Here is a 17627-nt window from a genome sequence, read left to right as displayed (position 1 = left end):
GGCTGGACGTGTAAATGTGCAAACTGTCATATAACGACGATATTCCAACTGCAGTGAAATGAAACACCGTCGGCGTTTTAACTGTAATTTAGAATTTATTTCACTATAATACAGCCCAAAGAACAACAAGTGTCTGGAAGAGAATAATATTTAATGACAGGACGTTATGTGTGGAACAACTCACATTCAAAACATATAACTTCTCATTTAAAGTTATTAAAACTACAGAACACTTCACAATTTACCAATCTGGCAAATCTGCATACCTACACAACTAACCAAAAATCATTTGATATATATGAGAAGGCAACAGTAAAAACAGACACATGACTGGTTTCAGACACTGTATTGAACATCATAGGATTAAACACTGAATATCAAAGCAAACAAAAATATAAGACTATGCCTTACACATAAAAGCAGAACTTATGTGTACATCATTGGTAAACCCATTCTTATGTAAACTGTTGCATTGAATTTGAAAATGTGCTCAAACTGAATGAGACAATGGGCCTTACTAATGAAACAGAAGATCAAATGTGCCAAAAAATCTTAAACCTATTCACACATAAATCGTCCCATTGAATCAGATGCGACACCATGCATAAGAATGGTTTTACACACAATTTACTCAGATGTGTTTGTCTCTTGTAAGGCTGTAAGGTCTTCTTGTCTGTTTGTAGCTGATTTCCAAAATAAAAATTTTGTAAGTTATAAAGCAAAGGAGACGCTGCTTATGTTCCCATGGCGATCCTGAAGTAAAGTTGAAGATAGTTCTATGCCCCTGCATCCGAGACGCAGGCGGAGTATCTGTATGTGTAGAGTTTGTTATCTGCCCCTCCACTCAAAATCAACTAGAGAGAAAAGCAGACAGAGAAAAGCAAGATTTTGATACATCCACAGAAATATCCTCCAAGTTTAATTACTCTTTCCCCGCCAGTGTTTAAAAAAAAAAAGTTACCAATCACCAACAGCATTATAATTTTCACAAATTTCATGGCCCCAGAATATTTTGTGGCTGTAGGAATATCAGAACATGCAATACATCAAGAGAAAGAACAGAGCTTCTGCTTTTAAACAAAAAAACATTTTATTCTAGCTTCATGCTATCAGCACTTGAATGTGGGTAAGTTACTTAGAAAAAGCAACATTTTGAACAAAAAGCTGAGAAAATTAAAAAACAAATTCAAAGACTACAACTTTACAACTATAATCCAATCGTAACAGGACTAGTAGCACAATCGGAACAAAAAAAAGTCCATGTAACCACGTCAATCTGAATGAATTGGCCACATCTGATTAAAATTTTATTCGGATTGTAAGGGGTGGTTTATCCCCTTTGTAATCCGATCCAGAGTGCATGTAAACACTTGATTGGATTGAAAACTGAACTGTTAAGTACTACGCATGTGCAAATGATGTAAAAATTGCATAATGACGTATGACGCGCAGAACAAGCTGTTCTTCTTGTTGAATAAGGTGTCATAAATGATTGTCCTGTCATTCTAAAATTCTCTTTCCACTCATCGTATGTGAAGTGGAGCAGGACAACGTCGCACTAGTCCTTGTTTTGGGCGCGGGAATGTGCGTTTTTACTGTTTGATAAATATAAGCAGCACTGCATAACGGTTCATGTGCACGTCGTCTATTTAGGACCCAAAAGAAAAAAATATTAAGACAGCTTTTTAAAACAAAGAAAATGAGGATGGTTATTATGCAAAAACAGCGGGACACTCTGTATATTTGTGCAGTGTGCCCATGTCAAAAGATTACATCCGATCAGAATCTTGTGACATAAAAAGGCACACATCAACCCGATCACTTAATTTAGTGTTCATGTAAACACTACGTTCTGATTCATCAATTGGAATGGATTCATTCAGATTGAAGCAAAAAGTGTCCATGTAAACTGCTTTTTTGCCTGTTTTGTTCCAGCGATCCTCTCCTTTTAGAAGATATATAGCGCCCCCTACTGTATAACAGTTAAATCATGGAAAGCCAGAAATTTCCATCAATGGTGGGGAAGCTTGTCTTATAAATTATGGAAAATTCCATCAATGGCAGAGTTAAAGACCCCATAAAATGGTTCAACATGCAGTTTTCTTTCCCATGTTGATGTGTTTCTTATTGGAGCAGGAATAGTGTTTTTAACCTCTGCCGCCTCACTATATGAGGACATGAATGCATGAACTCCAGAGCTGCTTTGCTGAGAGTCACTTCATCAGCATTTGACTGTTTCATTCGAGAAAAAAAACTATCGTCAGATCATAAACGCACAGACCATAGAGACTCAAAGGTGATGGTCTTCACAGCAACCCGTTCAACTTGACAGAAATATATTACTGTTGTACAGTAGAATTGAGAGGCGCCTCAATGTAATAATACTACTAACACTAATAATAATAATAATTATTATAATAATTATAATAAATTATTATCAAAACTTTAAGGAATAATACAAAAAATTCTTCCATGTTTTAATTTTAACGGTAAAGCTCATTGTATAGCACGTTGTTTGACAAAAAAGTTTAATTTAATATGATAAAAGATTAATTTAATTAATGCGTATGTATGTGTGTGTGTGTGTGTGTGTATGCATGCATGCTTATATGTATGTTTGTATGTATATATATGATTTAAAATAAAGTTAAAAATTAATTAGACATGATTTTTGATTATTCAAATTTAATTAAACGATTAAAATGGAATCCAGAAAACTTGAAACAGAAAACACAGAATTTGGCAAAAAATAAAACGGATTTCATAGGGCCCTACCAATGGTTCTCAACTTTTTATTTCAACGCCTTTGTCCAAAGGTCCTCCTATCTAAGCTGATAGGTACCTCTGGTACTTTTGTTGTAACAAAAACAAATCAACTTTTTTGAAAAAAAAATGTGATCTTTATTTTTAGAGTTTCAAATATTTCAATGGTTTGACGTACCCCATTCTCTGTCCAGTCAGCACACAGTACTTTGTCTTCATGGGCAGCAAGATCATACAGTGGAGCTTTACAGCTGTAAAGAAGAAACCAAGACTGTTAGGGACAGACACGCAGGAACAAGACGCTGTCCTGGTATAAAGTATCTGTGAGTCACACACCTCCTGCTATCCCACAGTTTAACCACATTATCAAGAGATCCTGACACCAGCTGATGCTCATGAGATGGAGACCACCTGACCGCCGTCACCCAACCATTATGGGACGTCAGGGACACGAGAACTAGAGAGCCATCTGGAAATAAAAGTGAGATGAGCAATGGAAATAACTGTTAGTTTGAGCTGTTAGTTTGTAATCTCTGATAGTCACCTTTAGACCTTGGGTCCCATAGACGCACGTGTCTGTCGGTGCTGCCCGAGGCCAGACGGCGACACAGTGGAGAGTATGAGATACAGTTGAAAACCTTACTGCCCATCTGCAATGCAAGAACATCAGTCTGTAAATCCAGCAGCCCTTAAAGATGGTGTGTTTACTTTTCATTTCTTATAATACTTTCTCCTGACCCAAGTTGGAGACTAGTAGTAGTAAACAGAAAACACTGTGGTGCCATCATAATATCACTGTTTGTTTAAGCATCCTGTTCTGCCCAAAAGATCCAACAGTGGCTCAACCAATGCTATACATTTAAGATGGGACTTTTCATTTGTTCAACCAATGGCAGAACAGGGAGTGTTTTGTCAGAAAACTTATTTTATGCTTGATGACACTTGTGGTGCAAAATTCTTGACTCCCAACTTTATCTATTGCTACTCTTTGATGAAGAACTGGTGTTACTCACTAGCGTACTCTTCTGTCCGCCAGTCTCTGCATCCCATAGACGGATGGTGTGATCCCATGATGCACTGCACAGTTCCTCTGCATCCATCCAGAGCACTGAAGACACTGCCTCATTATGTCCAGAAAGAGTCATGAGGGGAGTCTAGCGCACAACAAGAATTTATGAAACAGCAAACCATCAACTGAGAACAAGAGTCTTTAAGGCAAGAACATGTATAGATACCCGTGTGAGCCCCATCTGCTCCGTTTTCTGTTTTTTGCGTGGCCTGTTGGGCTCCTCTATTTCATCCTCTTCCTCTGTTGGCACTGAGGACAACAACAATACAAGCCAGGTTTTATAAATGTATTACTAGACATCCTTTTATTGTTTTCCTTTTTTGATTGTGGACGTTTTTCCATGTCCTTTTTAATTACTCATTTCACGGAAAGAAGACTTCTAAAAAAGTAAAAACATACCTGCTGACCATATCTTAAGCATTTTGTCCCATGAGCCACTGCAAAACTGAAGAGGAAAACATGAGAAAACTAGTCACGTGTCTTTTATCTCACGAAAGCAATTTTTTGATTAAAAAATACAGATACAGTAAAAACAGTAATACTGTGAAATAATACAATTTAATAAATGATGCCGAAATAACGGTTTTCTATTTTAATATTGTTATACATTTTAAAATGGATTTATTCATGTGATCAAAGCTGAATTTTCAGCAACATTACTCCAGTCTTTAGTGTCACATGATCCTTCAGAAATCATTCTAATATGATTTGCTGCTCAAGAAACATTTCTTATTATTAATCTATGTTGTGCTGCATAATATTTTTGTAGAAACCGATTTACTTGAAATTGATATCTTTTGTAACATTATAAAAAGTCTTTGTCACTTTTGATTAATTTAATGTTACCTTGGTGAATAAAAGTGTTTTATACATACAAGTATGCCCTCATGCTCTTAAAGTATATGAAAAAATATTTAAAATCTAAAAATAAAACCTTCCAGTACATCATAGACAAACAGACAGAAAGACTAATGCCTGCTACAGACTGTGCGATTTCGGCAATCCTTTAAGATCATTACAAATCACACTGTACGATATGGTTCTAATAAACATGGGTATGACATGTATGTAGACATAACGATGATGACAGCTATTGAATTTTAGGCTGTGATGCAATAGAAGAATAAAACTTCATCAGCAAGAGCTAGTGGTAAACAAATAGAGCAAGATGAATCGCACTTTGGCAATTGTGGTTTTTATGTACACTGAAAAAAGAGGAGGAAGCGAAAGAGAATAGATAGGTTAGAGATTATGGACGCGGTCATGGCTAAGGAAAAGAGGCCAACTTGCCATGCCAATTTTGCAAATGGAGCTTGAGGTATATAGTTTTATGTTTTAGTGCCATGTCGCATTGATCAATGCCATTTAATGTTGCATTTTTATTGGCTAGTCTGCAGACGTAGGACGTAGCAGCAAACACACTGGGAGATGATCATGCTAAATTTCTGACACTGAGAGAAAATTATCGCAGGCTATCTTTGACCTTCTCACTGTACGACCACTGAAATCACCACGATTGGCATCTTTCGCCTGGGACAGCCCAAAATTGTACAGTGTGTACCGGGCATAACAAACACAACACACACAAACCTTTGTCCTAGTGGGGTCAACGGCAACTGTGTCTACACTTCCTGCGTGTCCACGGCAACAGTGTCGAGCCTTCACTTTGTTCCGTTCGGAATTCCACTCCCACAACATGATTGTTTGATCAAGAGATGCCGTCAGGAGCAAAGAGCTCAGACCATCTAAAAGCCACAGAACCATCAAATGGACAAATTCAGAGACCTCGTGCATCATTAGTTCTCAAACTTTTCATACATAAATACATTCAGATTCACACATAAATACATATTAGGCATCTCATACTGGTAATCTATATTTGCACATTTCTAACCTCTCTTCACCCAGGCTACATCCTTCACAACATCATTGTGTCCAGCCACAGTCATCACAGCCTTCCCTTCCATAGACCAAATCCGTGCAGTCTTATCATATGAGCCTGTGAGGATCCTGGGCACAAAGCAGAGAAAGACTTTAATAGATCAGCCACAAAACTGTCGGGGCAAATCGATTTTTGACCTCTGTTTTGCATGAAGCGCACCATTCAGAATCGGCTTCCACCGAGCTGATCCAGTCATCATGCATGATACACTCCTCTGGCTGTGGGGCTGTGAACCTCTCTACATATTCTATTTCCACCACTTCTTCCTGTAAACACACACACACACACACACACACATAAAACACAGACGAGCATGTAATCATATAACAAGTATGTTTTGGCATGTTGAACAGATTAGCGGTTTCATTGTTAAACACAGCTTGAAAAGGCTAAACATCACACCAATTCATATGGATTACTTTTACAATGTATTTTTGGTTTCATAGATAAAAATTAAGAGAGAATATAAAAAAAAGAAAATCTTCATTTGAGATCCTTAGACAAACAGAAGTCGTATAGGTTTGAACGGCATGAGGGCAAATAAACACTGACAGAATTTTCATTTTTAGGTGAACCACTAAGCTTAGTCTCACATAGGCTGAATCCAAAATCATACACCCTCTGAATAGGTACTTCCTTTGGATAAGTAATTACTTCATGACCATTAAAAAAAAGTATGTTCTATACAATACGAATGTGTGTAGTATAAAGGTACTCCAGACATATTTGTCATGTTGTCATTGGCCTACGATTGATCACTGCCATTCGCAAATCCTATCCCATGGCCTCATGGCATTTAAATGAATAAAGGATTTAAGGAAATAAAGAAAAAGAAATAAGAATGGTAAAAGTTCTAGTTCTATTGTATTTATGAAGTAAACTATTTGTAAAAAAAAAAAAAAAAAGTATCTGCCTAATATGTAAAAATGCAAACGTTTCACGTCAAATTCAGTTATGATTTACATCAACAATGTCATTTTTCAATTCAAAACGGTGAAATTTCGTAAAAAATGTCAACTAGTTGGCATCACTTGATATTACTGTTGGTCGCTGAACGTTTTTATCGTAAAGTTGAACAGTTGTCAAATATTAAATTTGGCCATTTCTAATTATTCGGGGGGACTTGTCCCCCTCGATGTCTATGGTGGTTCCGGCCCTGCCTCATGGGATAGTATCCATTTTATGTCCACTTCAGAATATAGCTGGAAGTAGTATGTCATTCGGGTGCTTTTGTCTACTGTTTGTTGAATTTGGACTGTTTTCACATACTGATTTTCGCCTACTATAGGAAAGTGTATGATTTTAGATGCAGCCACTGTCTGACTGAAATGGAATGCTACTTTCAAGTATTCTGATTGGAGCTTGTAAGTTTCGTGTGCAATACGTATCAAAGGGTCAGTGTAGGCGGCCTATATGTGTTGGTGAGACTACAATAAATGCATTGGCATACCGTTGAGATGTTCTCTGTCTCCATGTGATTGGCCAGTGAAGTGCGGAGAAACTGTCCCCGTACCAGGAAATCAAACTCAACTTGTTTGTGTCCAGCTGTAAAAAGAAACATAAATTATGCAAATTAAAAATAAATTATAACCAAGCACTGTAGCTTCAAAAGACTCTAATCATTAAATTAACAGAGATAAAAGTATTATTAGATTCCAGACCATTTTTGGAAAGTGATTTTAAGATGTCTTATAGTGGGCAAGTATGCTGCACCATAACAAGGTAAAAACACATCAAAATCAATGACTGGTAAACAAACTCACCATGCTTAGCTTCCAGCAGCTTGTTGATGACACCACTGAGATCCGCCACCTCAGAGGAGGCAGGGATGGAGAACGGGACATCATCTATCAGATACCTATAGAGAAGAGCATATTATATCTGATACAAACACAGCCTACATCTACCATTTTCATCATATGAACACTATACATACTACTAAGCAAAAGTCAGCTGAATATCTCTTATCTAGCTACAGCTAAACGTTTCAGTTTTGTGTTATGCACACCAGATATACTCACTTTTTGTTTTCGGTGAAGAACCGGGCCTGTACCTGCGACATTTTATCTTATTAGAAGACAATAATATAGAAAACACATCTGATTACAGTCGAACTTCCCTCTGTGTGGAGACACTTTGCCACCATGTGGTTCCTCTGATGCGTGCGAGTGGAAGACATGACAGTCGTTCGCAGAGCAGTCGATGATCGACCAATGTGCTCGCAACTGTTTATGTCTGAGTTGAGCTCCAAGTTTCTTTGGATTTCCAATGGGGAAAAGATGGTAGAAGTTTTTTCAAAGTATGTGTGTTAAAATGCAAACCCATTTAAACAACATTTTCAGTAGATATTGTTTATATCTCAGTTGATTCACCTACACAGCAATGAGACGCAGCACAATCAGACATTGTCCTGCTCTCTCTTGCTTCTCAGACCTTTTTCCTAAAAAACAAACCCACCAATAATCCCACATGTCTTGAGTTACAGAAGAGATATCATCTCAACAATGCCTCACATCACACTCTGATTTACCAAGATACCAGTTTGCAATCAAAAATCTGAATTTAAATTTGATTTCTCATCAAATTCTTCCTAAAGCATATTATATGGGCGATACACTTTCACCTTCAATAATTTTTTACTCATTATTATCAAGAGTTAAGTACAACCCTGTCCTGAATATAAACATTGGATTTAATTATATATGCTATAATGGTCTATATAATGGTCCTAAACTATTTAATATACTTTTGTGTAAGCAGAATATAATTTCTTTTGATTTGATTTTAATATTGATTTATTTATTGTTGAAATATGACCTGGACATGCTCCTTGCCAAGTTTTGTGATTTCCCTCATGCTCTTAATGTAGACACTTTTTCTTATTTCATTCTATTGTTATTTCCCCTAAAGAAGAAAACAATATCACAATGTAAACATGTATAAATATGTGTTTATATCTTGAATTTCCTTTTGGAAAATACTATTTCGAACATTAACATGCACCATATTGCAAAAAGTATTGGGATACCCCCAAATCATTGAATTCAGGTGTTTCAATCACTTCCATGGCCACAGATGTATAAAATCAAGCACCTAGGCATGCAGACGCTTCTACAAACATTTGTGAAAGAATGGGTCGCTCTCAGGAGCTCAGTGAATTCAAGCGTGGTACCGTGATCGGTTACCACCTGTGCAATAAGTCCATTTGTGAAATTTCCTCACTACTAAATATTTTACGCTCAACTGTTAGTGGTATTATAACAAAGTGGGAACAACAGCAACTCAGCCACGAAGTGGTAGGCCACGTAAAATCACAAAGCTGGGTCAACGCATGTTGAGGCGAACAGTGCGCAGAAGTCACCAACTTTCTGCAGAGTCAACAGCTACAGACCTCCAAACTTCATATGGCCTTCAGATTAGCTCAAGAACAGTGCGTAGAGCTTCATGGAATGGGTTTCCATGGTGAGCAGCTGCATCCAAGCCTTACATCACCAAGTGCAATGCAAAGCGTTGAATGCAATGATGTAACACACCGCCATTGGACTCTAGAGCAGTGGAGACGTGTTCTCTGGAGTGATGCTTCTCTGTCTGGCAATCTGATGGACAAGTCTGGGTTTGGCGGTTGCCAGGAGAAACGGTACTTGCCTGACTGCAAGGTGCCAAGTGTAAAGTTTGGCGGAGGGGGGATTATGGTGTGGGGTTGTTTTTCAGGGGTTGGGCCCTTTGTTTCAGTGAAAGAAACTCTTAATGCTTCAGCATACCAAGACATTTTGGACAATTTCATCCTCCCAACTTTGTGGGAACAGTTTGGGGATGGCCCCTTCTTGTTCCAACATGACCAACATGGTCCATAAAGACATGGATGAGCGAGTTTGGTGTGGAGGAAGTTGCCTGGCCTGCACAGAGTCCTGACCTCAACCCGATAGAACACCTTCGGGATGAATTAGAGCAGAGACTGTGAGCCAGGCCTTCTCGTCCACCATCAGTGCCTGACCTCACAAATGCGCTTCTAGAAGAATGGTCAAAAATTCCCATAAACACACTCCTAAACCTTGTGGAAAGACTTCCCAGAAGAGTTGAAGCTGTTATAGCTGCAAAGGGTGGGCCAACTCCATTTTAAACTTTGAATATTAAACATTAAGAATGGGATGTCATTAAAGTTCATGTGCATGTAAAGGCAGACGTCCCAAAACTTTTGGCAATATAGTGTATGGAACTAGTCTTTTTTTACTTCTGTAACTAGAAACTCTAAATCTAGCTCAAGAAAGAGTGCAAGTAGAAAGGAACTTTGTTCCATTTGCCTGCATTCTTTTCAAATATGTGATGTCTTGTCAGCCAGTAGCAGTTAGACAGCAGACGTGATTTGTATTTTAAGAGCCATGTCCTTCTACATCACTGGTCTGGAGTAACAGCAATATTTCATGTTTTAATGTAGGCTAACATCACATCTCTTTATCCAGATATCCTTGACAAACTTGTCCCATGCACTCTGATCAACACTCATCACGTTGACAGCCGACACAGTAACTTTTCATTGTTTTAGGTCACGTCGCCCCAGCAGGCTGAAGGGTCAAGGTTGCGTCTGCTGTGGGTCCGCAGCTGCAAAAGGGCTCTCTGTTTTTCCCAAGACCCTCCGCTGCTGCCGACCTGCCTGGGGACACCATGCAACTCTCCTGAGTCTGCTCCCTTGGCAGTGAGCACCCGTGGGAGGCAGGGCGAGAGATAACGTACCGCTTGAAGATCCCCACATTACCTCACCAGATAAGGCAGAGGGAGGGGATGGAGCAGAGCAGAGTGGACATTGGGCCTTTGGGTGGAAGAGAGGGCCGAGCCCCTTCACACAGCTCGAAGGAGACGCTAAAGTGCTGTCATTTAGAGACTGGTTTGGTGGCCTCGCCGGTAATTCCCATGGCAGAGCGAGCGGTACAAGAGGATGTGGCACAGGAGCGGGGAGAGATGGGAGGAAAGAGTGTGCGGACGCAGAGATGGACACAACCATGCGTAACACAGGCAACACATCGAGAGCCAAAGAAGTGGGTGAGTGAAAGAAGCAGCAGATGGTTTGCGCTCAAAAGGATTTAAAATCGTTTGGTTATAAAGAGTAATGAGAAATCATCACTATGGTTTTTATTGTGTATTAATGCACATCAAAAGTGAATATCATAACTTCTCACGTAGTGTGACTGTTTTCTAAATTAGTCCCAAAATTGTTTAATGCAGAGTATTGGATTTTTGAAATAGAAATAAATACAAATGAATATAAACAACAATAATAATATTATAAATTATAAATAAAATGAAGAAATAAATATGAATTCTAAAACTATTAAAATACTAAGAAAATGCATATTATATTTTTTCAAGTTATAAAATAAGTTAATCTGTAATGACAAGGTTGAAATAGAATTTTTTTTTATTTCAGATTTCAGACCCACTTTATATGATCTTCAACTACTATGTACTAACGTTTAAATTAATAATAAGATACAATGCACTTATTGTGTACATGCATGTATTTACATTGTACTTATATTTACAAATACATTCATGTAATTAAAGCTTTAATTTATTTTTCATAATTACAATGTTGACCCTTCCCTTACCACTTAACCCACCCTTAAACCTAATCACAAAACCAGTTCCTGACCTCACCCGTATCCCACCTCAGAAGCATTTTGCAATAAAACATGAACACGGTAAATACACTGTACCTAACAACTGATATTTTTTTAATGTAAATACATAGAAGTTAAAGACACCTAATATAAAGTGGGACCCACCTCTAAAGATTAACAAAACATGACAAAAAGTTGTCCCTCATTCCTTTTATTGTTTTAGGCAAAGCCTGGACCGACAACTCCATCCAGGGCATATAAGAGCCAAAACTCTCCTGAGAATGCAGCGAGAGAGAGGAGTCGTGTTCGCAACCTCAGACAAGCCTTCCACAGCCTGCAGGCGGCTTTACCCTCCGTCCCTCCCGACACAAAACTCTCCAAGCTGGATGTGCTGGTCCTGGCCACCAACTACATCGCCCACTTAACCGAAACCCTGGAACTGGACCAGGGTGGGATGTTGGGGGACCATCCCATCCTGCAGAGAGCAGAGTACCTACATCCTGTGAAGGTGAAGGACTCTTCACTACATTCACTTCTTGCTATCTGTCAATCTATGTTACAGTATTACATTGTAACATCTTTTTAAGGATGTATTTTGATTAACTAAGCCAATCTATACATGCTGAAGGTATCAAAGTGATAGACTTGAATCCTCTTCAACAGAAATGGCCCATGCGTTCTCTTCTCTACTGTGGGAACATAGGAGAGCGACTGACAGGGGCACAGGTCAATCAGGAGGCATCTTGCCCACCTAAGGTGAAAGCAGACTAATGGACTGAGAAAATATCGGAGAATTGTTGGACAACACTGAAGCTGTTGTGAATGGAAAATAGATATGAGCACTATTTTTTAAGGAGGATCTCTTTTATCAGTTGTTTTGACCACACATATACTAGAATTTTCCTTTTTTTGTACCTTTAATTTTGATGAATCTCTTGTGTGTGTGTGTGTGTGTGTGTGTGTGTATATATTGTTTATATATTACCCCACATATATATTGTACTTGACCCAGTCTTCCATAGTTAGTGCATAACTGTCAACTAATTTTAAATAATTTGTACAGACTGAATTAGTAATAGACGTATATGGCTCATAAACCCTGAACATCCCTATATATATATATATCAATAATCAGTCAAACCAAATATTATTTAGTAGTGGGTGCAGGACACTATAGTTAATTTATGCAAGTGAGGATAGCAAAATAAAATAAACTGTGACATTTTATACCTAAAAAGTCTTCATACAGTGGACTATCAGTTAAATTTATTAAAATGTGGAACCAAAATTATTCAGACACTCTGACCTGACCATGTTTTGCTCAAGTGTTTTTTCTTTAATTGCTAATGCAACCTTTTACACCACAGACTGAACAAAATTAAGCATTGCTTGGGAATTGTTTGACCTAAATTGGTATATTATCTAATTGTGTACTTAAATTTAACAGCTGATTGGTTGATTGTAATCCATTACATACATTTCTATTTCTATAATTTATTTCTAAGTTATCTGGCATTATCAAGATGAATTTGTTCTGACACCGTTTAACTCTGAGTTCTTGTCATGTTTTATTACCATTTTCTAAACTATAGTGAATAAACAGTGATAATGTGAGATTGTTGAAGGTGTCTGAATACATTTTGGTTATATATAACGTTTTACTGTTTTCATTTTTAATTTCAGGAATTCTTCAATTAGGGTCTTTAATTATGTAAAATATTGTTTCACTTTTTGTCAATTTTTTTTTTTTTTTTTAAACAAATGTAAAAAGAAAAATAACTATTAATAATAGGAATACAAAAAGAAATAACATGATTAACAAATTCCACAAGAACACAAAGAATCTTTAAGAATTTTTAAGTTAAAATTATTTAAACTTTTAGAAGATAAAGTAAATAATTTCGATCATGGGATAACATCCCATAATTTTTTGATTCTAAGGAAGAAAAGTTTAACTCGGAATGAATTTGCTCTTACCCATTCAAAGCATAACTAAAAGTAAACAGGTCATTTTATCTCTTCTGCCTGTCCGTATCCTGAGTGTTTGGGTTTAATATGCATGTTCTGCACTTGATAGTAATAAAATGAATGTCTTGATTAGTGGGAAGGGAGGATTGTTATAGGGAACATTTGGTAACCACCAACCCCCATGTCCTCTTAATCATGGATAGCTCAGCACATCGTTTAAAGTTATTGTAGGCAGTAAAACCCTATTCTAGAATATGTTCCCCCTCCAAATGTAAAAATGTTCTCACGTTATTTGCTTAAAAATAAAAACATTTACTAAGCACTTAATGGAATGAGGATGCACTGCCATATTTGGTATTGTGCAACTACAGCATTCTATAAATCGTGCATGTCTTCCAAGATAATATTCATCCAGGTTTGGACCTATACGTCCTGCAGGTATAGCTACTCATCATGTCATCCTGTCTTGTGTACCCTCAGGTGGGCCGCTGATCTGTTTGACAGCTATTGTGAACAGATTGGGGTTGATTAGACTCTATGATTGTTAACTTTGACTTAGTTGAACCTTAAGTTCACCGATTTACCCTCTTTTCTTGATGAACAAGAAAATGAGTGACATGGTCTAAATTCTTTATGAGGGAAATGAACACTTCTAGTGAAATGTGTGTACAACACTTGACTGAATTTATGTTTCTCGTTATCTTTAAAAAAATGTGGTCTTAGCTAATGTTTAAATGCTTGAAATTAATTTGGGATCTTCTTCAATACTGTTTAACCCATGCATGGATAAATAAGAGTACAATTATTCAAATTTTTTTCAACTTTTATCAAAATAACGTGTTTCGAGGAGTTCGTTGCAATTGAAGATAGTAGAAAATGGTTATTTCCCCATTATGTTATGAATAAAAGCATGGTGACATAAAGAAGACAAACATGCAGAGTTATGGGTAAGGGTCAAAGGTAATCTTCTATGGTAAAAATGGCTTCCCACTACAGTAAGCAACATGCATCAGTACAGCGTATTACAAGTTACATAATCAGATTACTTTTCAAGTAAGTAGTAAAGTAATGCATTACTTTTTCAAATAAGTAACACACGTTACTTTGTTTTCGCATTTATTGACTGACTTTACATTTCTTTCAGCCTGAGGCTTATTCATTTCCAAAAACGTTTTTTTGTTATTAAAAAATAAACAAGCAAGCCCAGCCCCGGTGAGAAAGTAACATAACGTTACTTTCTATAAAAAGTAACTAAGTAATGGAATTAGTTACTTTTTTTAGGGAGTAACACAATATTGCAATGCATTACTTTTAAAAGGAAATGTCCCCAACACTGTGCATCAGAGGGTTAAAAGCATCCCATGATGCACCTCATGAAGCTGGTTGAGAAAATATCCAAAGAATGCTGGAATCTAGACCAAGGCTGTTGACTTTGAGGGAAATTAAAGGATACATAACACAAACAGTCAATCTCAAGATTAACATGCCAGTTTCATGTTAATCGTAGAGTAGTATTGAATCCTTCATATCTCTGAAGAGTCTTTAGTTTTACCATATTTATAAAAGACAGATACGCTGTGTCGATTCTTTCCGAAAACAGTCGAACTCATGGAGGTATGCAGTGGGCGGAGCTAAAGAGTCACCAGCACATACACACACACACACGAAATACATCATGGCATTATCCCTGGATAACTTTGGATTTACTATATGTTCGTGATGTTTACATTATTTACACTTACACGTCGATTGCCAACAAAACAGACATTTGATGCAGTTTCGACTCGTGACCAGGAACAAACAAACACACTTGCCGATTGCAGAACTCAATCTCAATGTTGCCGCTCCTGAAAAACAAACTGCATCCACTGTTTCCTTAATGCTGGGTTATTTTGGGAAGCTGAACAAGGTTATCTTTCCCTCAAAACCAAAAACACACTCCTTTAATGACATTGTTGATTTTGTGGTCTAAAAACAAAATGACAGCGCTGTTGACAGCTACCGTAACCCGAATGAAGCTTGTTTATGGGTGTGCTCTTGCTCTCGCTCTGGTTGATGTGCGGACGTGCTCATCCGGGAGAAGTGCCCATATAAGGAATTCCACCCTTCACGATGTCATACAGGGCCATACTCAAAAAAACTTTCCGAAACTACTCGAATCCCAAAGGAGTGTATTTGGCACAGAAATACTCCATCATGCGTCCACTTGTTTTTTGAAATTTTGCCCATGTTTAGCATGAGAATCCAACTCTTTAACAGTGTAAATAAGTCAGAATGCATGAAATAGCATTTCTTACATGTACTTATTAAAGAGTTATGGTTAGGGGTTGGCTACTTGTAATGATGCATAATTTGCTGTTATTACTATAGTAAGTACATATAGTAACGTGTAACTACGTCACCTTAAATTAAAGTGTTACCAATGGCCCTTTCTGGGAAGTCAGTGGTTAAAACATGTCAACCACCATAAATGTGGCTAAAGATGTGTTGTATTTTTGTGGTGTGGAACAATTATTCATATCCAGAGCTCCAGATCTTTGCAAGACATGGGCTCCCATCCATAAGAAATGGTCAAGGCTAACTCTATAAATCTGTCTAAGTTCCTGATAAAACCTTTTTCTCATGTTAATAGCCAAAATGGACCAGAGAGAACTGCGCTACTAAGGCAGGGGTTACGGAGCCAAAGAACGAGGGCAAACGTTTGCTGCATTAGAATCTCTGCCGCCACTTCTTGTTTCCACCATTTAAGGAGCGATCTCATCAAAACATTGAGCTGAAGATGAATGGATCTGGTTTTAATGATAATACTGAATGATGTAATTATTAAGGAAATACTGGGATCTTTGGGGAAATCTTGTCGACATTTTAAAGCTCCAATTAGAGCCAAAAGAGTTTTACAACCTGATACAACTCCTTTTTAAAGTTCCATAAAAAAAAAAAAAAATATGTACTCGGATGTTCAAGAAAATCACCTATGAGCTCATTCTCCCAAAACCCATGATGATTATAATAAAACATCAAGAACATCTTAAATATCCAATATGAACTCAGCAGAAAAACAAATGTGCCCTTTTCAAGATACTGCATTTTAAGGATAATTTTGAAAAATCCAAATAAGCTTTACAGATCTTTATTGGAAAGGGTTTATACAATGTTTTTCATGCTTGTTCAGTCCTTAAGACACTACTGCCTGGGGCCTGTACCATGATGGTAGTTTAACAAACTCAGGGTTACAGGATAGGTTTCGAGCTGACAAAACCAAACCAATCTATTCAGGCTTTGTTGGTCCCATGATGCTGATCATCAACTTTCTCTGTCAACTCAGGCTTTGACCCTGAGTTTAGGAGTTTAGCTGTGACATCAGCAGTGAACAGCCAATCACAGGCTGTGGATCCTTAAAACTGAGAATCACTTCTCACGAGAGAAGCAGTGTGATTCACTTCACTCTTCTGCAGAATATACATGATTGAAAAATATTAAGAATTTAAACAAATTTACACGGAAGAAAAGTGCTGTCGAGGACAACTTTAAGAAAAATCTTATACGTCAATGCAAGTAAAAGTTATGAAGTTAGTTTAGTTGATATATAGAGAGAATTGAACATTTATGCTCACATGTAATTTTTTATAGATTTAGTTATTGAATTTAAAGCTTATTTGTATGACCTTTATATAGGCTATTTATTTTAATATTAACAAAATGCATATTAATAATTGATTTACTAAAATTATACATGTGTAATTGATTAAGGGTATAATAATTACATAAATTATTTTTAAATAATTCAAAATTATTATTATTATAAATAAGCATTGTTAAAAGCCAGAGGCTTAAGTCTTTAATAGCCATTAGCTATGTAGTGACCTTTAATTTGGAGTAGAAAAAGGGGGAGTGACTTTATTGCATCAGATATGTTTCACTTTGCTCACAGCTGATTGGTCCAATTTCAGTTTGAGATCTCTTATCCAGAACATAACCTGCCCTGGAGCAGGTTAGCCGTGGAGCGCAAGTTACTATGGAGATGAACACGGCTAAAAGCCAAACCACTTTAATGGTACCTTAAACCCAGGATTGGCACAAACTAAGCTTAAACATATCTGGCTAGCCAGCTAAACCGCCTTCATGGTATAGGCCCCTGGTTTCACACACAGGGCTTAGATTAAGCCAGGATAATTAGGACATTTAAGTAGCTTTTATAAACATGCCTTAGAAGAATTACTGGTGGGCATCTTGAGACAAAACAGTGGCATTGAAATATTTGAAGACATGT

General features: G+C 37.3%; 2 protein-coding genes across 2 annotated transcripts; one reads left to right on the top strand and one right to left on the bottom strand.

The window, feature by feature from the left end:
• Positions 1-72: 72 nt before the first annotated feature.
• Positions 73-7944, bottom strand: wdr12 (WD repeat domain 12). The gene is made up of 13 exons (XM_079840620.1): positions 7796-7944; positions 7538-7632; positions 7225-7319; positions 5934-6040; positions 5727-5842; positions 5423-5577; positions 4232-4277; positions 3999-4081; positions 3777-3917; positions 3308-3413; positions 3100-3232; positions 2942-3014; positions 73-854 (listed from the first exon to the last, which is right to left on the bottom strand). Exons 1-13 carry the CDS (start codon positions 7834-7836, stop codon positions 777-779), a joined length of 1269 nt encoding a protein of 422 aa, XP_079696746.1. The 5' UTR covers positions 7837-7944; the 3' UTR covers positions 73-776.
• A 2209-nt stretch (positions 7945-10153) lies between these two features.
• tcf23 (transcription factor 23) lies at positions 10154-13485 on the top strand (the record flags this gene model as incomplete). The annotated part of the gene is made up of 4 exons (XM_079840036.1): positions 10154-10179; positions 10469-10811; positions 11613-11897; positions 12053-13485. 4 exons carry the CDS (start codon positions 10154-10156, stop codon positions 12158-12160), a joined length of 762 nt encoding a protein of 253 aa, XP_079696162.1. The 3' UTR covers positions 12161-13485.
• Between the last annotated feature and the right edge of the window lie 4142 nt (positions 13486-17627).

The sequence above is a fragment of the Gobio gobio genome (genome assembly GCF_949357685.1).
Source record: "Gobio gobio genome assembly, chromosome: 17".
In the NCBI taxonomy this organism is placed as follows: domain Eukaryota; kingdom Metazoa; phylum Chordata; class Actinopteri; order Cypriniformes; family Gobionidae; genus Gobio; species Gobio gobio.
This window is presented reverse-complemented; position numbering and strand designations above follow the sequence as displayed.

Excerpts from the sequence above, each read along its gene's own strand:
- wdr12 (XM_079840620.1), bottom strand. The coding sequence starts at position 7,836 with ATGTCGCAGGTACAGGCCCGGTTCTTCACCGAAAACAAAAA. Across the intron at positions 3,414-3,776 it reads GCGGACAGAAGAGTACGCTA|ATGGGCAGTAAGGTTTTCAA; the intron begins GTGAGTAACACC and ends CTTGCATTGCAG. Across the intron at positions 3,015-3,099 it reads AAACTGTGGGATAGCAGGAG|CTGTAAAGCTCCACTGTATG; the intron begins GTGTGTGACTCA and ends TCTTCTTTACAG.